General features: G+C 48.7%; 1 protein-coding gene across 6 annotated transcripts in view; it reads left to right on the top strand.

The window, feature by feature from the left end:
- The window catches only part of E75 (ecdysone-induced protein 75), a 67,226-nt gene extending 40,148 nt beyond the window's left edge, over nt 1–27,078 (top strand). For 2 of the 6 annotated variants that reach the window (XM_076691551.1, XM_034319215.2), the window contains exons 2-5: nt 12,233–12,321; nt 19,942–20,086; nt 23,242–23,483; nt 23,867–27,078. In XM_076691551.1, coding sequence (XP_076547666.1) covers nt 12,233–12,321; nt 19,942–20,086; nt 23,242–23,483; nt 23,867–25,879 — 2,489 coding nt within the window. In that variant the 3' untranslated portion in view covers nt 25,880–27,078. Of the gene's footprint in view, nt 1–11,048; nt 11,877–12,232; nt 12,322–19,078; nt 19,760–19,941; nt 20,087–20,710; nt 22,842–23,241; nt 23,484–23,866 lie in introns of those variants that run through there. The other 4 variants (XM_034319213.2, XM_034319217.2, XM_034319216.2 and 1 more) reach the window with 4 other exon arrangements.
- The last annotated feature ends 750 nt before the right edge of the window (nt 27,079–27,828 follow it).

The following is a 27,828-nucleotide window of genomic DNA, read 5'->3' as shown; positions in this document are numbered from 1 at the left end:
ATTATATCTTAAAATATACGCACAAATTTGTTTTCTACCTAATTACTAAAAATAATCTCAATTTGAAATATCGAAGAAACTTGTCTGATCACTGACGATCTTATCTACTTGTCTACTAATTACCTATTGGTGATTAAATTATTTATAATAGCAACGCGTTTCTCATTTTAATTATTCTTAATTATACTTAATATCTGACGGTGGTCACCGATCACCCCCACGACAGTCGACCTGTTAAATAACATCATTAGACGACGAAAGACAAGAATACATAATCGTGTTCGACTACCTAATACTTTCCCAAACATTAGCGATCGAATGGCCGGTTGTTAGCATATTTTAATTGAAATCGTCATCGCGTCGGTGTTATTGACACCGAGTTAAGTCGGGTAACGCGACACGTTCCAAAGTACACGTGTCAACGTGGAAGCGTCCTCGAAAAGGATTACATCAACTAGACGTGCCAGGATATGGTCAGCGTAGCCGAAGATCGTTCACCTAGCAAAACTACGCAGGTATTCGGCCCGTGGCAACGAACTTTAGACGATGTGGGTCAGAAAAACAAAAGCAACTCCGACGCTCGAAAAACGTGTCTGATCGTCTGCGAAGATTTTCGAGCCATTCACTTGCGATTAATTGGAAATTACTTTAAAAGGAAAGAGTGAACTACAGGGGGTGGTTTGGTAAAATACCAAATATTTAATTTTTGCAAGCATCAAGTTGGGAATGAAAATTTTTGTCGTATGAAATGGTAATTTATTATTCGGTCAGTCTACAGTTATTTCAACGGAGAAAAAGAAGAAGCATTTTAACCAAAAATGTTTCTAATACTTTGCATTTATGATTAAACGGGTAACGGAGGATTTTTGTTTAAATTACGAGGTAAGCGGTGTTGAAAGGATGAATACAGAGAGGCATGAGTCAAAACAACGATTGCAAATGAGCTGTTTTCAAAAGAACGACGTATCGATGACGTAGTGGGCCAGGTCGACGACTTTGTCATTCATACTCTTACGCAAGCGTGCGTAAGCGTAGAAACGCGAGAGTACTGTTATGCACGCTCATCGTCGGAATTTTATAAGAGACTCTTTCAGCTATGAACGAGAAACTTCGATGTCGATGCAAATACCGTGAACTCTGCTCTGATTCAAAAGTGATCAAAGAATATTCAATAAAATTACGAAATCAAATATCTTTTTTTCGAGCTCTTCAAAATTTCTGACTAAAGAAAGGAAAAATACAGAAAGAAAAACAGTCAGAAAATGTTTGAAAATGTTTTATTAATTATCGATTCCACAAAAATACAATTATTTATTACTATAAATAAAAATAATCAAAGGTAAAAAGGGAAAAGGGGTAAAAACTGAAATGGTCGCCGAATTGTTCAGCTTTTACAAGAGCGTAAGCCGTGCTTTTAGCGGAAAGATAGGTTGTCGAGGTAGGAAACGGCGTCTCTTTGGTAAGAAAGGCTCTTGTGGCGGGAACGTGGTGCACTGGTAGTGCACTGGCCCAGGGTCGACGCCCGACGTCTCTACGATCGTTATGTCATTCATGCTCTTACGCACGCACGTAACCTCTCGCTACGCAAGCGTGTGAACGTGTGCACGCGTTCTAAGCGTAGAAACGTAGGAGTACTGTTACGCGCCGTGCATCGCCGCGAATACGACGAATTTTGCACCTTCGGGATTGTAGGTCGGACTCTGTACGCGATTTCCCGAGGAATTTCTTCTGGGAAACTTTGTTACCAGGAAGAATTTCCAATACCATAGCGTCGCGGCTGAAGCGCATAGGTCAGAACATTTTTTAAATTTTATCAATGCATCGATGCACCTAAACAATGCAAGTGCAATTTTCGTATGCATCAGGAGATAAAAGTTTGGATACAGCTGAATTTCACTCGTACCATAATTTCCATAACAAAATGCGGTATCGAGATATTGGTAAAACGTTGAAAAAGAAAAGAAGAGGGCGAGATGAAAGGCCTGGAAGGATTCTCCACGCGACAACCAGGTGCGAAAGAGAGTAACCCTGAAGGAGGAGAGGTCTGTTCCTGCTGTGAGGCGTCAGCCTCCCTGCGAGTTCAAGGACTCGGTTACACGGTGGCCTGGGGTGGGGTAGAGGGCGAGAAAAGGAGGAAGAGGAGGCCGAGGAAGAATCAAGCGGAGGCAGGACGCGAGGATGTGCAAGGGTAAGCCGAGAGCGTTACACCTAGGTAGGGCATTGCACCGGTGCGACGGTGCAGTCGAAGTCTTTGGCCGACGTTCGCGGTGCAACTGCAAAGAGTTGCATTCGCGTAGCCGCGTGCAGTGACCCGCCCTACCGTTAGGACGGCCCCGAGGATGCGTTCCCCTCTTCTACTTCTTCTTCTTCTTCTTCTTCTTCTTCTTCTTCTTCCACTTCTTCTTCTTCTTCTTCTTCTTCTCTGCTCTTCTGTCGCCTTCTTTCGTTCCTTTTCTTCTACCCGTTGCACGATGTTTCTTCCACCGCGGCTCTTTCTTCGAGTCTTCCACGACGCGTCTCGAACGTTCCTATGCACCTGGAAGCGAAACGTGTGTCCACCTAATGAGATAGACCGGGGTACGATGAATGCACCTAGAGCACCATCTACCACCGCTGTCGCCGGCTAGACGATTATTCTTTTGTCAGAGATACGTGAAATGCGATTGACCTCGAGTTACGCGATCTTCCCTGGTTAGAACACAGGGAATTGTTTATATAATTAAGAAATATTTGACGAGGATATGGCACTTTAATTAGCGATATTATTTCCTTTCATACGAGTATATACGCTCGGATAAGAAACGCAACGGTGGATAAACTCTGTGTTTTATTTTCGATGAGAGACCCCTTCACGGGTTGACAACCCCGCGATATTTTATCTCCGTTCGATGAATCGTCTCGGGGAAGCGTATGGAAATGACGCTTTCACGCGTCACCGAGCCTCCTATCAGTCGTCACGTTTCATCGAGGGGCAGAAATCACCCGTCGTGACTTTCTTCTACGTTTCCACGATGAAGATATTGTTGACAGTCGATTGCGATTTATTTGTATTTATTCAGATAATAACCCTTTTCATTCGAGTAATAAATAAATTTTCATAATTGTCAAGGTAACTAGAATTTGAAATTTTCTATATTTTCATACGGACTTGTAATTTTCATAATGACCACTTATTGTGATAGCATTCGAAGTCACGTGAAAAAGTACTGTTAGAGGTGGTCGCGAAAGGGTTCGCGATTTTTCCATACCAGCCTAGCAACCCTCTTGGACGGTACAGGTGGCACCGGAAAGGGTAAGGTGCAGTAGGGGCGGGAGGTGGAGGAGGGCAGGTCAGTGACCGTTTTCCATGCTGGTAGGGGTCGGCGCACTCCCAAGATCGGCGCGTGTGCACGTGCGTGCATGTCGGTGCAAGACGCGCGCCGGTGCAGTCGTTACACTCCCACGTCGCTATGCAGTCCCGTAACATTCGCGGAAGCCGTGTCTCTTACCCTCCTTCCGCCTCGCTCTCTTCTCTCTCTCTCTCTCTTGGATCCTCTGGCTTTATTTCCATCCCTCCCCAGGACTCCTCGCCGAAGCTTCTACTCGTTCCCTCGTTTACGCGTTCCATAGAGCCCACTTTGTGTTTTGCCTAGCTTTTGATGCACCCGTGACCGACCTTACCCCTCCTCGTCACCCTCGACAATCCGAGAGATCTCGTTCTTTTTTTTTTTTTTTTGTCAACCTCATCGTTCAGAACTTTGGGATACGAAAGGTTCTAGAAACTCTTGGTATGTCAGGGGAGGTTTGAGAACGGGTTGCTTTCGAGTTTGATCGGTTTTCATTCATTTGAGAATTTTTCGTAGAATCCTTGATGAATTTTTATTTTCAATTTTCTTAATGAACTCATCTCTTTTTTTTCACTTCGATGCTAACGCCGTACTTCATTCTCTGACAGAACACAAGACGCGTGTAAATAACGTGTTCCGCTATTGAACGCAAATTTCACGTTTCCACTGCTCCGAGAATAATGGCCCTTAGATACAAAGAGCGAGTTATTAACGTTGCAGCGTTACCGCGGTTTATTATTCAATCTTTCATTCTTTATTCTCGAAAACTCGTACGAATAGAGCGATTTTCATTATTACAAGTCTTCTGTTTCCTCGTTTCTGAATTCCAGCCGCGAGTAGATCGAAGACACTTGTTTGAGAAACGTCTCGAATGAGAAAGGGGTATCACGATTTCTCGTGGATCGAAGATCGATCGTTCGAGGCCGGTTATGCAAAGGCCTGGTTAATCGTTTCTCTGGGTCAACGCTCCGAGGACGGCGACTCGGTCGCCGCTCATTGTCTCCGTCGTTGGCTCAAGGACCGAGGCTCGTTCAGGGTTTCTCGCGGTTCTGGGATCGATGACCGTCGGAGAGGATCGCCTCTCTTCTTCCTTCCTCTTTTTTGCTCCCCCTCCTGCGCCGCGGAAGGAGATGCTCGTTCTTTGGGATCGGATCAAAGTAACGCGGAACCGACACTGTCCTCCCTCTTGCTCTCGGAAGATTCTGCCTTCAATTAGGCATTTTTATGTTAACCAGTGACAGAAATATGCGCATACCATGAATGCGAAATGTCTTCTCGAATAGATTGCTCGATTTACGAAAACGTTCGCGCGAGAAAGAGATTCTTTTTTTAATCTAAACGGTACCGTACATCGATGATGATGTTTATAAAAAATAACGAAGATTAACGAAAATTTTTTTTCTCAAATATTTATCGATAACTCGATTAATTCGAAAAGGAAAGACAGAGAAGAGGAAGCTATAACGATTCATCACGTACGTCTAGACGGCCTTAAGAATGATCGTTGCCGAAATACAAGGTCGCCCACAATTTCCGCGTATAATCGTCCCTCGTTGGATTACCTAACAATTCAACCTTGTCAAAAGATTAATGACCACTGTGAATCTTTTCATCCTCAAGCTGGACCTACTGATTCTCTATAAATACCCGTTGCGACTTAAAATATCCGGGAAATCTGCTATTCTTTTTTCATCTGATTGAAATCAATCGTGAGACGTAACTTTCAACGAGAACAAATCGGTCTCCCATTGAATCGTTTCGAAACCTAAAGGTGACGTTTACCCCTTTACTTGATTTGCAATTTTTATTACTACGATTACGCGGCTTAACAGCATTCATCGATCGAGGTATTAAAATGCAAATGTCCTTTCGGAACAGTACTTACGCGTTGTCGTTAGCCTCCATTTTTCCTCCGCTCGCCTGTCTCTCTGTCAAATCAATGGCAAAATTAATATACCTTGTTTTTATATCGGTCATATATCAGCCCTGAACCCAACGTCCTAGACCATTCAGCGGAGAGATCACTTAACGGTTTATTACAATTTACCGCGTCTATGAAGCATCGGTGCGTATTGGAAAATAATAGAAGAAAAGCGTGAAGAATCGTGGAATTCGGGAAATGGGGAAATTCGATTGTGCCCGTTGCAGGTAGTACCTGCGGAGGTGCGGTAATGCGATTAGAAAAGGTTGTTTGTCAGCGGGCCAACGTGATTAGCCGTCGTCTGTTTGCCTCCGAGGCAGGGATTATCCAAAACAAACGTGTCCGTGTTGGCCAGCCTGAAGGAAAAGGGAATCGTTTCGATCGAATCGAGGATACCGGCGCATTGTCCTGCCGGTAGAGTCCCTGCGGGACTCTCTACGGAGATTTCAGCGTAATTGGGAGACAATGAACGGCTCGTTACATTGCGGGAATCCTCGTGGGCGTGGTGGAACTGTCGGGAAGGGGTTAAGAAGTCAATCGGTCACGGAGGACTCGTTGGTAAATTTGTCGGTCGAGGAATCGGTCGAACGGGTAAGAAAAGGAGTAGATTTATGGCCGCTGAGTCGAGGGATATTTTAATTAATCATTCTGTAAGTCTTCCTTAACGCGATGATTTTGTAATTAGAGCTTCGGGTGTTTGCGTTTCGACGAGTGGCCGATCGTCGGGTTTAATCGACGCAGGAAAAAGCGGTTTACCGCGGACGTCCGCGAGACGATGAAAAGAAGAAACGAAGCGTACTCGCCGTAATCCGCACGAACTGGCGACGACGCGAAACAGGCCACTTTGAGGCCGCGGCTACTGGCACACACGTTCCTTTCTTTCCTCTTCTTCTTCATTTCTGCTTAGTTTTTCTCGTGCTCTCCTTTTCTATTGACCGTGCCTCGAACTCGAATCTCTTTTTGCCGCTCGGATATTCGAGCAATGACGCTTTCGTTGAGAAACCTCATTACGTTAGAGTAATTGATTTATATAAGGCACTTCATGTGAAAACACATTGAGGTTAACAATCGGGCACCACTTGATTGGAAAATTAATTGCTATCGATATTATTCCAAGAAATGGTATTCGCTACTTTTATTAACCAGCAATCAATTCTTTCACCATCTGTTGCGTCCTTAGCAGCGACTCTGTAGAAATCTTTGAAATTTACAATAACAAAATCAATCGAATATGTTGTTTTAACATTATTGGGCTTTCGAATCGCCCAAGTGATTCTGTAGCACGGCGAAAGAAAAATGGAAAAAGTAATTTCTCTACTGGCGCCTGTGATTGCAGGTCGTCCGATGAACGACTTGCTTCGCGACCTGCAAACCGAGGTGGAGGCGGGCAAACGAGGCCGTTCGATCACCTTGTTGCACCTCGCGCCTATTCGTCCGCTAGTTTCTCCATTACGATTTCGTTTGGCAATCCAGAATCGTGAAAACGTCTCTCGCCAAACAGATGAAAAAATGTCAGTAGCAACGATACCATGTTACAGATTCAACGTTCACTTTCTATATCGAAAGATCCTTATATTACCTAAACGAGAAAAATCTAGAGCAACCAAGTTACGCGATCGTTAAAATGTCCGATCGAACGAACGTTCCTTTCGTCTGTTTCGCTGCTAACGCGAAAGCGATACGATAGCTCTTGATTTCGGATCTCTCGATGATTTAATTTCACGTCCAGGTCAAGCAACGAGCTTACCGAACCCGTTCGGTGCCGTTGACACAGATCCCGGGCCACTGTGGTTCTCGGACGAGATATGATCGGGGACACGCGTCGCAAGAAAAGAATTACGCCAACGGTGTGCAGCATGAATCCTAATGGACGTGCAGCGGGTGCATGCACGTCGCGATGCAGCTGCTCCTCCACGCCCCGTTGAAACCTTCCCTCTTCCTACCCCTATCTTCTCATTCTTTTTCTCTCCATTTCGTTCGAGCAACCGACTCCTTTGCGTTCAAAGAACCCGCGAAAATATTTTTATGCTCGAGATGAATCGTTTGAATCTTATATAAAGCTAATACAAAAAAAAAGGAAGAAAAATAGAATAGTCCGGGGTATTTATTCTAGTATGTAGCAGCAAAGTAAATTAGGTTTAAAGGATGTTAACTAGCGAAGGGGAAGTGGTTGTCCAAGTAGATCGTCGTCGTCGATCGTCGAGCATACGGCATGCTGGCAAGTATATGGTTATACTTCCGCGGTGGGCGCTATAGGGCAGGCTATGGGCATAACGGTGCGCACGCCGCGTCACGCACATGCGTGTGTTGATGTCACTGAACCTGCAGCAGCAACAGCAGCAGCAGCAGCAGCAACAGCAGCAATACGCGTGGTGCAGCAACGCAGCGGGTGAGCTCGGAGACCGCAAGAACATCGCGGCACCGTTCTCTTTTCTGCACGGCCGGTGCACCTTCCCGAGATTACCACCTTATTATCGCAATATGTAATCTCTCGCGGCTGTTTCTCACGAAAGAACGGGCCACGGGACAATGGAGACCCGCTAGGGACTCGCACGAAGGACCTTGCTGTAATTACCAGACCTGCCGTGATTTATCCTATTAACGGATCGTTTTTCACATTTTCCATCGATCAACTTGAATTTCGATGATTCTTCACGATCTCGAAGAAGCTGAACCTATTTCATTTCGGTACGACAAAGGGATTTTGAAAAATAAATTCAACAAAAGATAAGTCATATAATTTATTTACTCAAGACGTAGAGTTTCGATAAATTTTTACAAGGTCATCAATATAATGACTGGAGCACTCCAGTTACCAGGTGTCGATGATCTAGGAAGCTGCTGACGAGGGCAGAACGTCGGTCGGCGACCGGTCGTTCAGTGCCAAGGACACGGCAAGGTAGACAATAGAAGCCTCGTATTGCCGCGTGGAAACGACTTCTAATTATCTTCTAGCTCGTTACATTTTTATCTTCGCCGGTACACGCGTCGTTGCCCCCGCGAATGCAGACGGTACGGGAAAAAGAGTTTTGCACGATTGTTACAGCTTTCACGCTTCTAGCCTAGCTACCAACGAAACGAATTCCTTGCCGACGTTCACTGCTCATTGTTGATCGCATTGCTTTGTTCATTCCAAGTCGGCTGATAATGACTGAATCCTCTGTTTTCATACAGGAACGCATAAACTTCTCGAAGAAACGCATCAATCATCCTGGTAAATTAATTTCCTCGATGCATATCACATTCTGTTAGAGTAAACTAACGCGGCCGCCTTCCCATAAACGTGCTCGACCGTGAATCCTTCGTAATTAATTCTTTTAACTGCCGTTTAATCGACTGGTTCTTCGATCTTTTCTTTTTCCTCTTCGACAAAACCAATCGATTACCATTCAATGCATCGATGTAATAGACTCGATGTAAATACAATAAAATTGTCGAATGATTACGTCGTTTTCTTTTTTTTTTTTAATCGGTCTTCCAGATTACCCTTCGTGGTTGATGTCCAACAATACCGACACGTGCGATCGCTTTAGCGCTGGTCGATTGAAAATAAACGGCACACGAGGGCCGTGGTGTGTTCGTTGCATATAAATGCGTATCGCTGCAGGTCGCTAGCCGATTTCAAGGAAACCGCTTCGTCTGACCTCCGTCACCGCCGTGCCGGCCATTACGTTCGAGGTCTGTCCAAGTTTTGTCGTCCGATACCTTGCCGTTCTTCGCTGGCAAGTTTTATGTAACGTACGATGGATCGTGTCAAAGATCAATACAAAATTATAGAAAAATGATGGAAACTTCGTTTCAACCCGTAAAAGACAGAGATCGATGCATTTCTTCGGACAGTCCGGTCGAAAAATCGATGCATCCTCTATCCTCGGTGTATTCTAATTGAAAACGGGCCGGACAGGCACACGATACGAGGACAAAGGAATAAACGAGCGAGGACAGAGAGGTAAAAAGCAATCGGCTTTCTGCGAAGAAGGTCGACACGCTGCAGGCAAGGGACAGGGTCGGTGCTCGTAATAACGCTGCCATAAAATCATGAAAATAAATTATTGCGTAGATGATGGTGGACGTTAACTTGGAACCTTGGTCTTGTGACACCTTGTCGTTGCGACGACCGTTAAGTCGAGACTTATGCACACAGAGAAAGTTAACGTTTATGCGTTTATGAAGCAGCAATAAATGGGATGCCTGGTATAGAGAGAAAGAAAAAAAGTTGGGAGACGTTTAGGAGGTCGACCGACTGCCTGGCATGGTCAAAGGGTTGCGACTGGCAAGGGTTGAAGGGACTCGTGTTTGGGTTTCCAGTTTATTGTGGCCGACCCTTTCGCGTCCGGGGATCCGTTTTTCAGGGGAATATCGAGTTTCTGAATTTAATCTATCCTGCGGGGATATTTAGACTACACAATAGAGAGAGGACGCTTCCGGTCCCTTCGGAAGACACTCGTTCATTTCTTTCTTCTTATACGGATGATTCAAAAAAAAAGGAATCTAATTTTTTATATTTGAGAAATTCTGAACATTTATCGAAGAATCGATGAGGCGTTCGTTAATTTGATTCGCGATGCACGCGTGCAGAAAATCGAGTAGGACAAACGATCGACACTGCTATTACTCCATCAGCGGTAAATCGATGCAAGTGCATTCCGCGAACGGTGGCCTAGTCACGAAGGTGTTAAATGAACAGCAAATACCAACCAAAATCTGGAGATGGTTTCGCGTAACAAGAACAGCCATGCCAGCAAGTTCATCGAACCTCCATCACGTTTTCTGCTTGCAACCATGCACGTGTCCCATTGTCCTTCGTATCGAAACTGGGCTCGTCTTATCGCAACCATGGTACTCTTGAATTTTGTGTCTGTTAGAGAACCATAAATCCATAGATCGATAGATACTTCAAGAATTTGAAAAAAGAAATGGAACTAAATTTTACTTGTGTAAGATATGTACAAAGTGCGATAATGAAAAGGTATCGTTCCTATTTAAAAACTGAAAGGCCATTATGTCAATAAGAGAACCAGTAGAACCGTATATCTACCTGAACGCGTCCAAGTACGGAAAAGCCATTAGACGCGGTAGCAGAATAGGGAAAAAGCTACCTGAGTCGGGATACCTTTTCGTCCTCTATCGTTACGAGGCTACACTTGACCTCCTCTACTTCGATCAGTCCAGATCGCGTCGATCATGATCGTAAATGTTGAAAACTCTGTTAAATGAAAAAGAAAGAAAAAGCACGTCGAACGGGTGTCGATTAAATGCGATCGAAGGAAAAGATGAAGAGAAGGCAACGGGACGGATAAAGACGGACGAGCGAGAAGCGGAAAGAAGAGAGAAGGAGAGGAAGCCGGCAAGGTTAGAAGGAGAGGATGAAAAGCAGAAGGCGAAACGACAGCTACGGTCTCGCGGTTGGCTCGAGCGAGAGGGCGCATGGCCTTGGCCGCTGCTGCGGGGTAATTCAGTCAAGGTTTCGGCCGATGAACTTCCTCCGATGGGAGGAAGGAGAGCCGGCCGGTAGAGGTCCGTACGTTTGGTGGGGATAGCCAGCGACCAATCGCTGTGGCACGCGGCCCAGCGTGCGGCTCTCCGATTGGTTGGGCCCGTGACGCCGGTGCCCGGGCCCGCAGCCGCTTGTCAGTGACCTCCAGCATTGAAAATACGATGAACTCTCTCGGGGGGCTCTCTGTAAGAGCGCACCGGTGCGCTGTGTGTCCTCTACTACATACTAGGTAGCCAGGGCGTAGACATTGTAGATGGCCGAGGCAGCCTGGCAAGCAGGCAGCCACATCAATCCCTCCCCTCCACCGGCTACGCTCCGAGTAAGGGCTGCACGGCCCCCAGGTAACCAACACTCGGCAGCGCCGAACTCCAGTCAGACCAACGCGAACCTCCCTCGAGCGAACACTTACTTTCACTCTCTCTTCTACCTTCCATCCGCGCTCTTTCGCTCGTTTCGATCGTTCCTTCCTCTCTCGCGCCTCGTGTGCAACCCTCGGTATAACACGGACGAGGTGTCCATCGATTGCCACAGAACGCACCTGCCCTTCCTTTCGGTAGGATCTCGTCCTTACCTCCGAGTGATCTCAAGTTCGAGTTCCTACATTGTCACGTGATCGTACAATTGTGTCATTTATCGAGTTACCTAGAGGAACTGAACGATCAACAGAGAGAAAGAGAGAGATATATATACATATAGGTAGAAGGATTTCTTATTACTTTCGGTGATGCCAATCAGTGAGTTTGTGATTAGCCAGTGATCGAGGGAACACAGTGAGAACTGATGTCGATCCTCGGCTCAGTGCAGTGCCGTGCCAAGTGGATGATACATCGAAGAACCTAGAGATTGGATTTCTGTATTTCGACATTCTTGGATTCGATCCTGTTAAACATGATTCTGACGCCGGACAGCAGCGCACAAGCCGCCACGATGGCTACATCACCGGCACCAGAATCACCGATCTCGAACGTGTCCCATGGATCCCGCGCGTCCAGCGTATCGCGCATGTCTTGCGTCTCTCAGGGCATGTCCAGTCCTTATCACGTGGCCCAGCTACCCCATCATCTCAGCCCAAACATGCCTACAATGGACTCGACCGTTTCATCGGCTAAACCTGAACCCGAATTGAACATAGGTACGATTCAGGATCCAAGATAATAATCGAGACCAGCCAAATCGTTATCGTTCTTTTCCGAACAACGCGTTAGGGAATGTATTTAAATCACCGATTCAATGATTTTAATGGTAATCATTGAATCGATGGGTAATTGGAAAACGATCGTGTGCCGTGACAGTCGAGTGAAAACAGAAAGTTGTAACACCGCGATGCTGTAACCCGCCGCGAGAGAGGAGAAAGTGTTCTTCTTTCTCTCCCACCTTTCTCTCGCAGACGCGCGCTCTCCGCCACGTGGAGAGCAACGAACGCTTGTACAAAGTTTAACAGTGATGTCGAGTGTAATTTCTGACATTCTTTTCTCTGTTTCGTTACAGAATTCGACGGAACCACAGTATTGTGCCGTGTCTGCGGCGACAAGGCGTCCGGTTTTCATTATGGGGTACACTCCTGCGAGGGATGCAAGGTGAGTCGACGTACAAATATCATTTAAATTCGTTCAATCTTTTTGGATCTGTTTTTCAAATCAATTTTATAAATATTCTCATCCAGAAAGGTTACGAAACATTAGCTTCGTGTTTTCGATACTTTGATCCTGAAACTTGTGGAATTTGAATCTGAATTTTCCGAATACGAAAAACTATCTATCCGTACGGGATAAAAGGTATCGAAAATATTGAACCGTGACGCGATGTGGCCAGGAAGTGAACGGATCTTGAATGTGAATGTACGATGCGACCAAGGCTACGGAGAAGCTATCGACCGAACACGGCTCGACCTTGTGCACGCGGAAATCGCGAGACGTTCGAGCTGGTCCTTGAAGTTTCCTCCTCGACACCACGTAGCCAGCCTTTTGCTCGTAGACGAAAAATCTTGCCAAGGTCTCTTTTCTTTCGAAGCCGGTTTCGACACGCGTACTATTCTCCATAAACGTCGAAATGATGTTCCAAATATTTTCCACTTTCGTTTACCACCGTTCCTCTTGAATTTTATTCTTGGCACACGAAACTACCGGGAAAAGAGGGCCGATGCGAAACGTCTGCCGGAAGAGGATACTCGGTCAGTTCACGATCAGATTTTCCCGGAATAGGGGAGTTAAAGAAAGGTCGAAATGTTGGACAATAGCTTCGCGGGCGGTTACGCAAAAAGGAGCGGAAAACGTGGCGAAATTCTTTGGGGAAACGATAACCGTCGAGCATTGAAGGAAACGCGTGAGAAGGGTCCAGACAGGTAGGACACCACCCCTGTCTTCTTTAAACACAATTTTCGGTCTCGGTGGTTTTTCGCGTGGTCGAGTTTTACCGATAGACGCGTACAATGATGCACACATCCTGTGTTCAGATCCAATTATTTTTTATAACATGACAGATAGGTTCGTTTCTCGAAAGAGAAACTGTTAGAAAGTTTCGTTGAAATTCAGCTAGAAAAGCGAGCTGTCAGTTGGTAAAAGGTTCGAAGAGTCTTCTATCCCCGCGAAACCTCAAATCAAATGTAAATCATTCTCCTCGAGACTGATAATTACGTGCCGCGAAGGCCAACGTCCTCATGCTCGTCATTGTGCGACTCGAAGGAGGCGGTTTGGCGGGGGCAGCACAGGCCGCGAATTCGTTTTAGGAAGTGGTAGAACTTTCCCACCACCAACGTCGCTTCAGCCACCTCCACTTTGGCCAGGTAACATCGGGTGGGGGGGCTGTTACTCGGCCAGGTGTAGTAAATCGGTGCTTCGCTGCTCTCAGATCTTCTTCGTACGTCGACCCGATGACTTGCTTCGCTCTCTTCTCTCTGATCTATTTTTGCATGCTACGACTCCTCTGATCGTCATTCCGAGCCAATCTTGTTCAGACTAATTGGTTATTTCTGAACCAAACGCCATTGTGCAATAATTCGAGGGTAGCCCTGTTGACTTTGCAAACGCAGCATGACGATGACTTTCTCACCTAACTTACTCGATCCAAAGAATGGTTAGAAGCAGTAGACATCCCGGGGTGGTTCTTCCGAGGCGGTCGTTGGTCAAACGAAAAGAAAGAGAGAGTGGACCCTGCGGGATCCCCGAAAAGCCAAAGAGATGATGGCGGCCGACCACGGGAAAGAGAAAGTGTCCTCCGTTTACGACACTGTTCACTGCTGATCCCCATGGTGATCCCGAAAACTAGATCGACCAGCATTCTTCTGCAAAGATTTCTTTTTCCGTCTAAGTCGATTTTCTAATTCCAAGAAGAACCTTGGGGTTAGTTGACCGCCTCGGATGAGGCTGGAGGTAAATGATATACAGTCGGGTGTGAAATAGGACCTAATTATTTTTCCTAACTAGGCTTATTCTTTACGTGCGAGGGTTTGTATTAGATATACTTTGGAAGACTACATTGCCCTCGAGTGTGACGTTATTCAGGAGCGTTCGTGTGGCCGTCACCTAACTTATGATTACAGCAGCGTGTAACGAGCGTTACGTCGAATGTGTCGACGTCGAATGACCTAGCCGCTAGCGGTAGAGACCCGTCTTATGGTACTGGAACAGAAAGGGACCCGTGGAAAGGGAAGAGAACGCGGAAGAGTGTTGGATATCTTTAAGACTAGGTCGCTCGGTCGCACTGCTGTTGCACTATTTCGCCATAGCACGTCGTGGCTGTGGCCACAAGCTACTTTTCCCCGGCTCCCTTCGCCTGGCATCGCGGCAAATTGAACGAAATTTCGCGGAGTTAGGGTCGTGGGAACACGTGTATTACCTGGATTCCCTTCGTTCGTACGATAACCACGCGAAATAAGTATCTTGGAGTAAATCGGTTAGTTCACGCGAAGCTCGTGTTTTCGGGACGATGGGGGAAAAAAGCGATGGAAAGATGGCGGACCGCGTTGTTCGGTAGGTTGCGCTGGCCCAGATCTCGCCAGGACGTTGCCCTCCATGACACTTTTACGTGCACGCGTCACTGACCTGGGCTCAGTTTTGCCGCACGAGAGATTCGCGAGACGCGATAAAAGGCACGGCACTCGAATAAGCGGTTCAATCCACGAAACTGATCATCCGAATCTGATCCCCATTGCACGCTACGGTTCAACGTCGATTATATCAACTAATTAGGGAGACAAATCTGTCTTGATAAGCGGTGTTTAAGGTAATCGGTCTGGAACAAAGAGATTTACAAACTTCGACTGCCATTTAGATCAGCCCAGATTTTTGTTCCTCAACATTTCCGGTACCTCGAATTTCTCTCGTCAGACCTGTAACGTTGAAGTCGCAGTCTCCCCGAAAGCCACAGGGTGTCAGAGGGTAGCCAGGCCACGTTGAACGACACCATAAAATAGAGATTTTTCGTTTTCGTTTTTTTTTCTACGTCGACGTTCCTCTTTAAATCTCTGTACCGGGACAATCAACGGTGGAGGTGCGCGTTGACTCTTTTTCCGGAGGGTTGAAACCAGGCGACCGGTGCATTAACCCTCCGGTCGTCGACCCCCGAGCCAGTTACGTCACACGGTGGTTCCCTCCTCCCTCTTCCCTGCGTCCCCCTCTCGACGTTTTCCCCACTCTCCTCCTTCACCTCCTTCTCCTCTTTACTGCCCCTCTTCTCCTCTCCACCTCCATCGCCTCCTCCTCCACCACCTCCTCCTCCTCCTTCTTCTTCCTCTCCTCTACCTAACCGTCATTTTTGATGTCGTAACGAGTCGTGATCTCATTTTCATTTGATTGCGCGGGTATTTCGGTGCTCGGTTGGGGTTACTGACCCCGGTGCATCTACTTTAGAATCGGGTCAGCCGCTTATTATCGTGGTAGGTGTTCGCTCGACGCGGTATCTCCGGCCGGACAGAGCGGGAGTGCTTCAAGATAACGTTGCCCCGCCGTGCGGAATCGAACGTCACGCTTCTATGCCCGATAAAGCCACCCCGTGAAACACGACACCCCGAACTCGATTCTCTTCGAAATCGTTCGCTTGCCCGACCAGCACGCACACCTACAGGCATATACGGGCTAACTGCTACTTTAGGGGTGAAAACATGGGGTGTCATAATTCTAGCAATTGCGATGATCGTAACGAGAATCGAGGTGGGCGGAGGAGCTTTATTAGATTTTGATTAGAAAATAATGCGAGTGGCTTTCCGTAGAGGAAAAGTGGTAGATATTTGTATAAGGCTTAGAAGGGGTTGTTTCTTCAGAAACCAAAGGAATATAAAAATGAATACGCTTTAAATAGGTTCGTAGTGAAAAAAATTTATTAGTTATCAGATTGCTAAAATTGGTACACTTCATGAAATACCGCGATGACAATATAGAAACGTTGCTATTGTAGAACGTTCTATTGTTCATTTGACACGCTGCTAATGGATTCGATTAAGGATCTATGAAGCTATCTCGAGCTACGTGGAAACGGAAAATAGCTGGTGTGGTGACCTAGGCGATCGACTTGCCCGGTATCGATGCCCGGGGAATAGAGCAGTGAACTGTTCGAGGTCAAACGAGAGTATAAAAGCTGCTCGGCCAACGCAACCAGTTCTCTAAGTCTAAAGTACCATCATCGAAACGATCTATCGTTTATGCAATTTTCAAAGCTCGGTGAGATCCTCCGGTGATAGGGTGCAGATTTAAGAATTACCCCAACTTTCCAGACCTACGGTATCGTCCAGTAACTTCGAGAAACTTATCCCAGATTCGAAACAATTAATCTCTCCGCCTTCGTGGTTATCAAGTTTCCAAGAAATCTGCCGTAGGTTCAAGAAATGGTCGATTTTCCTCGCGATTCCCCATGACTCGTTCGGATTACGTGGCCTACCGATCGGCATACGTCTCTGACCTCACCGATCCATCGACGCTCCGATAGAGCGAGAGAGAGGACAGCTCGCTCGTTGCGAATTCTTGGGGTCGTAGGTGCGCGTCGGAGCAAGCGCGCGCGCGCACATGAGCGGTTAATGCCCCCGAGCCCGAACGGAGAGTGTCGCGGCGTTTCGAGCGGAGCGTAGCGCATGCGCTTGCACGGGCGCGCGCATTATGTACGTCACCGTTACTCCGTTTCGTGTCCTGTCCTCTTCTCCCCTCGTAACCTCGGTATCACTGGTTGCACGTCCATCTCTCTCTCTCTCTCTCTCTTTCTTTATTCTTGACGCCTCTCCTCTCCTCTCTCTTTGTTCCTGCTTTTCCATCTTTGCCCTCCTCCATCCTCTCCGCGGTTCGCCCGCGGGAGCAGATACAGTCACCTTCCCCTACCACCCTCAGGAACACTCTACCACCTCCCTCCTCCCCTCCCCCCTTCGTGAACGATGCAGTCGCGCGCTCCGGTCGTTGCACCCGCGACCACGTCGTGTGTATATCCCACACTCTCCTTACCTACATCTATACGCGCCAGTGCACCGATACACATCCACGCTAGCTCGCTCCTTTCGCGGAAAATAAAAGCGAACCGGTGAACGTGACTCGGGAATTTCTGACACGCTTGCGACGTTTTCGTCGATGATCGGTCAACAGCAGAGGAACCGAGGAAATGACGATTAACTTTCACGAGCGGGGCGAAAGTTTCGGAGACGAGGCAGCCTCGTTTTCGGACGGTCCATAGGAATGCAGGCTACGCAATTATTGCACTTTGGTAGATTCAGAGATATTTATAGAATTTATGTAATCCAAGGTTAATTAAGAGCAATTTGCAGTTTGGAAGATGCAAGATGTCACCATGGTATTCTTCGAAATTAATCAAATAAATGTGGATTAGTTAAAACGATAAACTAACAAAAGTGGCTAAAACCGTAAAGGGTTAATTGGGTCGTGATTGAAATTCAAATTAGGCGATGATTTTTGGGATGGTTGGTTTGGTATCGTTTCTAAGAATTGTTACCCTTTGTATATCTAAAAAATAGAAATTCTCGAGAAAGATCGAGACTTTCGACAAGTATCTGTTTGCATTTTGCCAACACAATAGAGGCGCGTGCGCGAACGAACGTAAGTTAAGGCGGTACGCAAAGGTGGTCGCCCCCTGACCCGTGTCAGGGGGAATGCACAGTTTCAGAGATCGATGCACCGCATTCTCGCACAACCCCACCTCTGCCGGATTCCCGCCAAGCATAGGGTTCAACAGGGGTTGCTGGCCTCGTCCGGGGATCCGCGAGTCGAGCTCGCGACCGATAACGCTTTGTCGGCCGGTCTGTCGATCGAATGGTAATCGGTTTTCTCGCGGCATGCGAAAAGATTCCGTCGCCTCGTTCCTTTCTCGAATGTTCATCGCGACGATACGTTGGAGAATTTCCAGAACGGGGACGAAATGGAACGGGTTTCGTGGAAAACAAACGGCGAGGCAGGGTTCATTGGCCCGGCTAGGCGGTAAGCGAACGATTTCGAACGGAAAGCTGTCCGCTACGGGGGCAACTGGGAAGCTTAACATTGGCAACGCTGACAGTTCATTGACTTGCATCGAACGCGCGTGCACCGATTGACAGGCCGGGCGAGGAGGTGCAACGGTACATCGTTCTCTCGTTCTCTCGGCCTGTCCACGAAGTTGAGGTAGGCGAGGTCGCGTGTCTGACGTCACGGCAGAGTCACTTGACGACGAGTGTCGCCAATTCCGTACGCGTACGTGCATACGCGTACAAACGCGCCTGCGCTCGCTTCGAATCGTGTTGAAGAAGATACGAAACGACGATCACCACGACGACGCCGACGACGACGACGACGACGTTCCACGCGTCGTTCGTTACGTAACTGCGAGCCGTGGGGTCGTTGACCGATACGCGGCCGGGAACTTCCTCCGCCCTGACCTACCTCTTTTCCTATTCTCAATTACTTACTGCTACGATGAAAAAAAAAAAGAAAAAAAGAAAAACTCGCACCGAGCCAAGCTTCTGTCACTTTTGTCTCGGTCTTCTTACGCTGTTTATCTTACGCGTTCGTAATCGTGGACTTCGGTTAGATTCGAGTTCGTATCGACGTAGTGTTGGTCGACTGGGGGCAGGGGTTATTCACCCGAGACGTTTGAAAAGGAATTGTCAGCCGGCTGTTGGAAAACGGCAAACGAGCCTCGAAAAAGCATAGGTGCACAGAGGTGCAACCCTCGAAAAATGGGGAGGGAGGCTGTCGGTTCCCGCGTTTATTCGTGCCGGTCGAGAGGAAGGGTCGTCTAGTATCGAGAAAGAGAGAGAGGCGAGGGTAGGGCGGGACAGCTCGAGAGGGTGGTTCCTTGCAGAACGCGGCACGGAGAGGAGGGAAGGAACCCGTTAGTAGAGCGCTCGAAGCGCGCGAGCCACTATGGTCACGCGTTCAGTTCGGTCGACGAAGACCGCACGATATCCGAGGGTTTGCCAGTATGAGCGAACGGGACAGGGAATCGTGACGAAGAGAGAGAGGGTTAAGCTGGATGAGAAGGAATGAGAGAGAGAGAATAAGGGAGCGTGAGAGAGAAAGAGAGAGAGGAGACGAGGAGCGCCAGTGCGCGCAAGGGGGACTCTCACTTTCACGCGGTGAACTGCGGGTGAACGTCCGGGAATTGGGTCAGAGTGTCCCCCACCTCAACGAGTCAGAGGCAATGTGCCGAGGCTCTATGCTCTCTGTGCTAGAAAGAGCCAGTCCACAGCCAAGCTCCGGTACAAACGGTCGCTTCTTTTTACCCCCTCCTCCCCCTACCGAAAACTTGCGTCTCGACTCGCATGATATCGCACCGTCGAACAGTTACGCTCGATTCGTTGGTGAGTTTGGTGGTTCGACGACCCGCGTGCATCATCATCCGTCTCTTATTATAGTCCTAAAGTGAATTGGGCCTAGACTGTGACAAGGCTTTTCCCCTTTCATCCGGCACGATTCTCGCGAGTTCGTTGGTTCGTAAGTTTCGTCGAGTTGCCAACGGGTTCATTCGTTGCCATACGTGACAGTAGGAGAGAAGTTGGTCGATAGAGGAAATCAGTGCGCGTGCGAACGGCACTGATTGTCGTTTCGATTGGTACGTGTGATAAAAAGAAAGGACACACACACACACACACACCCACTGACAGCCAGGTGAATTTAATGGGGTGCTTGTGCGAATGTGACCTGGCCACCCCGCGAACGGGGACCAATTGCTCGTCAGGGTCCTCCTCGGACAGTGACGGTCAGACTGACGAGGGTTTCGTTGGTGATTCGCAGGGATTCTTCCGGCGCAGCATTCAGCAGAAGATTCAGTATCGACCCTGTACGAAGAATCAACAGTGCAGTATCCTGCGGATCAACAGGAATCGCTGCCAGTATTGCCGCCTCAAGAAGTGCATCGCTGTAGGGATGAGCCGTGATGGTGAGTCATTCTCTTTACTCTTTCAACGTTTATGCTACTCCCTACCCGTTAACACTTGTTACACCCTCCGCGCGAGCATTGAAAAACGAGCGAAACTTATCAGCATCAGATTACTTTGAAAACGTAGCGTCTAAAATCCGAACTAAGGGGTCGTTGACCGTTTGCGTAACGCCGTTCCTCACGACACAGCAAGAGTGTCGCAATGGGCGAAAGTGGCCAGTTCGATGTTTGAGAAAGCAGCAACCGCGATTATACTCCTCGATATCGAGCTCTCACGATCAGGTTGCTTTCTTTTCGAAACATCGCCCGATTCCGCCACCCGTTGACCTATTTTCGCGCGAAACTACTTGCCAGTAGATTCGACCGAGGCGACGCGACGCGACACGCAGACTTACCGAGGTCAACGACCGGGGAGCGTTGCCTGACTTACCGCCGATGCATCTACTGCGGTCTGATCTATACGCGACCCTAACTACTGGCGCATCTAAACCGACTACGCTACGCGGCGCCTGCAAGCGTTACCTTTACGATTTCCTATTCAAATTCTTCATACGTTATTTTCATCGTACAAAGTATTACCTTTGTTTATCAACAATAGTGATTTATTTGTACTGAAAAATTGAAAATGTTCTATTTGCATGTAATAAGAACGGAAGTTTTTGAAGCAAGTCTGTTTGATAGCAACGTGGACTGCGCTGTGGGGTCAATAGTCGGGCATTGCTCGGCTTGCATGCTGCTCCACGTCCGTAGAAAGAGTACCGCTACTCGCCGCTACGTACCCGGTGACCCTTCCACCTCCTTCCACGCTTCCATTCCCCACCTACAGTAAGCGTACATTATCGCGACCATCTCCCGCCTTCTCCCACTTTGTGCTATCGCTCGTTCGAAGTTCTCCCTACCCAGGCCAACCGTAGCGACAACGCGCCGTCGCGTGGCACTACGCTCCACGCGGAGACCTCGCGAACTTCGTCCCCTTCGCGATCGTGTGTGTACGCCCCACTCTACGTCCAGTCGAAGCCGCCCCTCCAGTAAGTAGTAGAGCCACCTGGTAGTCGGGCGCATGCTCGTCTCCAGTAGTCCCGCCAAACCGATGTAACCGACTGAACAGTCTCGCAATTTGCGGCTGGACACTCGCGTGGAACGTTCTCCCGCGTCTGCACTCGCTCGCTTCGCTAGTCGACCGTTCGAAATCTGCGTTAACAGACGCGTTTAGAACGAGATTCGATCGAGTTGCTTTATGAGAGAATATGATATAAATGAAAGTTAACCGACTACGTTAACAGGGGAAAAAATACAGTTAGACGTTCGCGCGATCATCTCCGTCGAGAATACCGTCATGATCGTCGAGGCTGCGCGTAATAGGGTGGCAAGCACGCCTCGCGGTATAGCGGTGGAACTTGTACGTGACCAAAGTCGTACGCGTTATGAATCGCGATCGCGATGAAGTCTCGTAGTAGTCTTGATAATTGGCGAATATACGACCTTACGTTAAACCAGCCAGACAAACGTTCGAGGTTACACGCAAACATACTGAAAGAATCCAATTCCGAGCAATCGACAAGGGAGTTAATCTTGTCAACAGGGGAAAAAAGAGATAATATGACATCGAATGACAGAGGAATCGATCGTCCGTGAACAGATAAGTCGTACGACGGCAGCCGGTAACAGGGCAAATAGCCAGAGCGAGGGGTTGCCCAAGGTCGCTGAGGGTAGCTTACCCCCGGTAAAGGAAGTTCGCATCTGCGCACACGAGTGAGAGTCACCTCTGACAACGGAAAGCTCTTTCTCTTTTTCCTTCTCTCCGTCTTTCTCGCTCTCTCTTCCTTCATTCTTTGTCATATTCAGGCACGAACGCACACATATATAGGAGTGGAAGGTATACGCGCAGGCAGACAGAGACCAACACAGTCACGTACACCCTCTCTCAACGGCTACGTTCCCCGCGTACATTCGCTCGCTATATAGTATATATAGGTCGGCGGTACGCCTCGTGCGGCTGTCGCTGAAACCAAGTTCAAGGCCAAAGGCTCGGCAAAGGCCACAATCGTGGCTGGTGGTGGGAGTCGTTGATGGCTGAATAAGTGGAGGGGCTGTTGAACGCAACCCGCGGAACATCACTCAGTCGGCGGTGATGCTGTCTCGCGTTTACACGCGTTCCACTGTACCGCTCCTTTCGAGAACTCTATTCACGAAGCAGCCGTATGTGTTTGGCGGCGCGCCGTGCACGCCGCGTTACGTTACGAGTATACACGTTGGAGTGACTTGCGGGGACAACGAGTCGACCGATAGTCAGCCAGCGAATAATCATCATCATCGCCAGGATAAAAAAAGTTTGCCGCGAAGCGGCTCGATCAGACCGGGATATTAAATATTAAATACATCATCGACTGTCGCGTGTATATGGTGTCCTTTACGGGGTATAGTATCATTTGCCAAACACCGACCGGTAGTGATTGTGCCCGATGGGAGACTAATTGTTGTGCGTGGTGCAGTTCGTTCTGAAGCTAAACGCCGCACACGGGGACACGATTAAGGACCAAGCGTTTTTCTTGACCGTCATGGGTGACGAGTTACCCATACTGAAGGGAATCCTCAACGGAGTTGTTGACTATCACAATGCACGTAGGTGTCCAGTGGAGAGGCAACGCGTGCCTGTCGCATCGGTTTTGTGTATATACCCCGAACGCGTTCGCTTCTCGCCCTCCGCCACTTGTTCGCCGAGGACTTTCTAACGGAGGAGGATTCGTAGCACGAGGCGAGTCGCCGCCACTTTCATTTCTCGCGCGAGAAAGTCGTGCGCTTTCCCCTCTCGATTTTTTATCCCCCCACCCCCACCGCCAGTTAGATCCGACAAATGTTAGCCCACTAAAAACGTGTATCTGGTGCAGGCTGATAAGTCTCGCAACGGAAAGGTGTACCATGCTCGGACGATGGATGCGTCGTCGTCTGCACCTCTTATCCCGCGGATCGAAAACGATACACGCGAGTAACTGACGCGTTCGAAGGTCGCGTCCCGACCGACACACCGTGTCCGTTGCATGATTCATCCATTGATCGCATTAACTATTCATCGACGCGTCCTTCCCTCTGCTTTACCACTGACCGAACTTGACGTCTCTCGTCTAACCGTTGGCCATCCGTGTTTTTGCTTATAGCGGTGCGATTCGGCCGTGTGCCCAAACGCGAGAAGGCCAGGATTCTGGCTGCTATGCAGCAAAGCTCCCACAGCCGTTCTCAAGAGAAGGCAGTAGCGGCCGAGCTGGAGGACGAGCAACGTCTCCTAGCCACTGTCGTTCAAGCTCATCTCGACACATGCGATTTCACCAGGGACAAAGTGGCCCCGATTCTGGTCAGGGCACGAGAGACTCCCAACTACACCGCGTGTCCGCCAACCTTGGTGAGTATACATCAATTAACATATTATATGCCTTCCTTTTGACATTTACCTTCGTTTCCTCTCTTTCGTCGCCTTCTTTTTTTCTTGTACGCGGTGCCTCGATGTTACACAACTCTCGAGAAAACGAACGAGATTTTCGACGGTTCGTTTTTACGGTCGCTTACGTCAACTCGTGGCGGGCCTTGGATCATCCATGTCCGTTCTACGCGGAAATCGAACCAGTCGTCCTCGACTGACTGCGAACGAGGAAGCCAGCCAGTCGTTCCTCGCACGGTTCAAAGTTGTGCGAACAGGGACGTCTGGTGCGCTCTTCCTAGACGACGTTTACGACCTTCCAGGATCCTGCCGGTACTCATCTGGATCGTTTCTTCCTTGTGTTACAGGCATGCCCTCTGAACCCTAACCCGCAACCGTTAACGGGCCAGCAAGAGTTGCTGCAAGACTTTTCCAAGAGGTTCTCGCCGGCGATACGCGGCGTTGTGGAGTTCGCGAAACGTATCCCTGGGTTTAGCCTGCTCGCCCAGGACGACCAGGTGACGCTACTGAAAGCAGGCGTGTTCGAGGTGTTGCTAGTGCGGCTGGCATGCATGTTCGATGCTCAAACGAATAGCATGATTTGCCTGAACGGACAAGTGCTCAAGCGAGAGGCCATCCATAATAGTAGTAACGCACGATTCCTCATGGATTCGATGTTCGACTTTGCCGAAAGGGTCAACTCTCTGCGACTATCCGACGCGGAGTTGGGACTCTTCTGTTCGGTGGTAGTGATCGCCGCAGACAGGCCTGGGCTGCGCAACACCGAACTGGTCGAGCGTATGCACAATAAACTGCGAAACGCTCTTCAGACCGTATTGGCCCAGAACCATCCTCAACATCCAGACATTCTTAGGGAGTTGTTGAAGAAAATTCCGGACCTGAGAACGTTGAACACTCTTCATTCGGAGAAACTACTGGCCTTCAAGATGACCGAACAACAGCAGCAGATGCAGGCTCAACAACAACACCAGCAACAACAGCAGCAGCAGACGCAACATGTGATCAGTGCTCAACAACCGCAACAGCAACATTGGCCGATGGAGGAGGAACCACCCGCGTCCTGGGGTTCGGCTTCGGACGTAACCCTCGACGAAGCCGTAAAGAGTCCGTTGGGTAGCGTTTCGAGTACAGAAAGCACTTGTAGCGGAGAAGTTGCCTCTCTAACGGAATACCACCACGTCGCACCTGCAAGTGGTCATCACGCATCCAGTGCACCTCTTCTGGCCGCCACTCTCGCCGGAGGTCTCTGTCCTCATCGTAGACGGGCGAATTCTGGTAGCACCAGCTCGGGAGACGACGAGTTGCATCGTGCGTCCTTGTCGAAAACCCCTCAACCACCTCAATGCCCGCGGTTCCGCAAGCTGGATTCTCCGAGCGATAGCGGAATCGAGTCGGGAACCGAGAAGCCGGATAAACCTGCGAGTAGCAGCGCAAGCAGTGCGCCAACCTCTGTCTGCTCCAGTCCACGCTCGGAAGACAAAGAAGTGGAAGACATGCCGGTGTTGAAGCGGGTGCTCCAGGCTCCTCCGCTCTACGACACCAATTCCCTGATGGACGAGGCGTACAAGCCTCACAAGAAATTCCGCGCACTCCGCCAGAAGGACAGCGCGGAGGCTGAGCCTGCGGTGATCGTGCAGCACACTCAATCCCAGCTGCATCTTCACTTGACCTCGCCACCGGCTCGTAGTCCCTCGAACCAAATGCAAGCACAGTGTCCGCAAACCGCGAGCCTCTTGAGTAGCACCCACTCCACCTTAGCCAGGAGTCTGATGGAAGGACCACGAATGACGGCCGAGCAGCTGAAGCGCACGGACATCATTCATAATTACATAATGCGCGGAGAGGCGAGTCCCAGGTCGCCGGCAGCCTCGCCATCACCAGCGGAACAGTGCGCTTCCACAACCACGATCACCGCGCGTTCGCCTCAAGGATCTCAAGGTTTGTTGCAATGCGCCACCAGCAGCTACTCGACGACGAGATGGCCCACCACGTCGGTGATCACGACGACCACGGGTGCCCGGCAGCAGCAGCAGCAGCAGCAGCAGCAGCAGCAACAACAGCAACAGCAACAACAGCAGCAACAACAGCAGTCGTCCTCGGACTACCTCATGGTCGGCAACTCGCCGGCCTCGTCGCCTAGGTATTTATCCGCGGCGGCAACGAGTAGTACGAGCACGAGTCCACGGCCAACCTCGAGTACGGCGGCGACGCTAGTGCTGTCCGGTTGTCCCAGCAACATGATGGAACTACAGGTGGATATCGCGGACAGCCAGCAACCGTTGAACCTGTCGAAGAAGTCGCCGTCCCCGTCGCCAAGACCGCTGGTAGGACCTTGCAAAGCTTTGTCCCTCGAAGCGTAGTGCTCTCGCGACGTTGTATGAGCGTGTCGTCGTTGTTCGTGATGTTCCTCTGGGACGTGGAACGCGCGTGTTGCAGCCCACCTATAAAGAACGGTACGAGTGATTTAGTTGTTGGTGTCGCGGTCCATACGCCACGTCGCGTCGGTCGCTCCCCATCCCGAAAACCGAGTTGTATGAAAGTGCCAGGACGCTCGAAGCGCGTGATAAACCAAATAATTTATTAATTTAAACTATTAATATCGATAAATTGCGCGAGACACGAAGGGGGAAAAAATGGTGGGAAGGTGATGGAACTCGAAGATCCGGAACTCGTAACGCGGAACCACCCTATTTTGCACGGGTACCTTGACGGAACGGACACAAACAGGTAGTTGCGCGAGTGAGAATACGAGCAGAGTATCGGTTTTATTTCTCAGAAAGACGTGTCGTGTGATACGAAACGGACAGATCGTACACGGAATCAGACGCTTTATAAGAAAGTGCCGATCCGTAGAGTAGCAATCAGTGCCGTGTATAGGACTTTACCCTATATCTACCTAAAGAAAGCTACCTTACCCATCTACCTACCTACCACCTATCGATACAAATAATAAAACCAACAAGAACAACATAGGGAAAGCTATCTGGTCTAGATAATCTAGAAGATAGCGTCGTGCTCCCATACGAGACGTGGGGAGCAAAGAAGAATAGGAAGAAGAAGATTGAATGTTACAGAAATGAATAATCTATCTACATGTGATAATCATGGAAATCGCGCATCCTGTACAGTACTCCACCTCATTCATCGATCATCTACTCTACTATAATTATTGAATATTATAAAAGTAATTAATATTATTGTAACATGTGTAAGGTATAATAATCGTAAAAAAACGTTATCATCTTGTGTATGAACGCGTAGGGAAAAGAAGATGAGAGCTAGAGTGCAAGAGATTGTGCGAGAGAGAGAGAGAGAAAGGGAAGATTAAGAGTGTGTATGAGATCGACCAGAAGACAAACGAACGAATGGAACGTGAGCGTGCTTGTGCAAGTGAGTCGGGGCAAAATCGCAACAAAAAGCAACTAAAAGTAGAAACTGAAACGAACAAAATCGAAGGAGGGATAACTGCTTTTCGTTCGGTCGACTGTGACAACTGTGCAGTCGGGAAAGCGCGCATTTTAATGAAAAAAAAAAAAATATATATATATATATATATATAAATATATATAAAGAATAAACGTTTTAAGATGTTTCGTTTAAACATATGAGACTGACCCGGCCCGCCGCGGCCTCCAGAGTTTGCAGTCAACCGTACCTTCGAACAGGAGACGCGTGTCGCCTCTCTCTCTCTCTCTCTCTTGTATCTGAATTAAACGAAGCGGAAAAATCAACAGTAATTTGATCTCCGGTTCGTTTAACGTTCAGTTGCGTTCGATATCTTGAAGGAACGCGAACGGTTGTTCACGGAACTTGCGATAAAAAGACGTTGTCGCGTATTGTATCACAGAGAGAGAGAAAGAGAGAGACTGTAGGAGACAAGGACGACGTTGAATGTGGGAAGGTACGAGAGACAAGAGTCAACGCGTGCGATGGGAGAGTTTGTGTGCGTGAGAGAGAGAGAGAGAGAGAAAGATAGAAAGCGAGCACAGAGAGTGATAAAGAGACGAAGATAGAAGACGAGAAGAGCGGAGTTGTCGCATGGAAGTCCGGTGGAATCGGCATTTAAACGGCGCAGTTGTAAATAGTAGATTCGTATGGCTAAGGTCCTAGAAGGCGCGAGTGGACGAGTTTTTTGCTTTTCGCGAACAAAACGCTCGGTGAGAGAACGAGAGAAGACAGATAAGAAAGAAAAGCGAGCGAGAAAAAAAAAAAGAAAAGTGCGAAGATACGCGGCGGGCCGCCGCCGACGTGTTGTTGAGACGCCCGCCCCGCCCCCCTTTTGCCCCCGTAGTACAGTCGACGCCGAGAA

Source organism: Osmia lignaria, chromosome 13 (genome assembly GCF_051020975.1).
Source record: "Osmia lignaria lignaria isolate PbOS001 chromosome 13, iyOsmLign1, whole genome shotgun sequence".
Classification (NCBI taxonomy): domain Eukaryota; kingdom Metazoa; phylum Arthropoda; class Insecta; order Hymenoptera; family Megachilidae; genus Osmia; species Osmia lignaria.
This window is presented reverse-complemented; position numbering and strand designations above follow the sequence as displayed.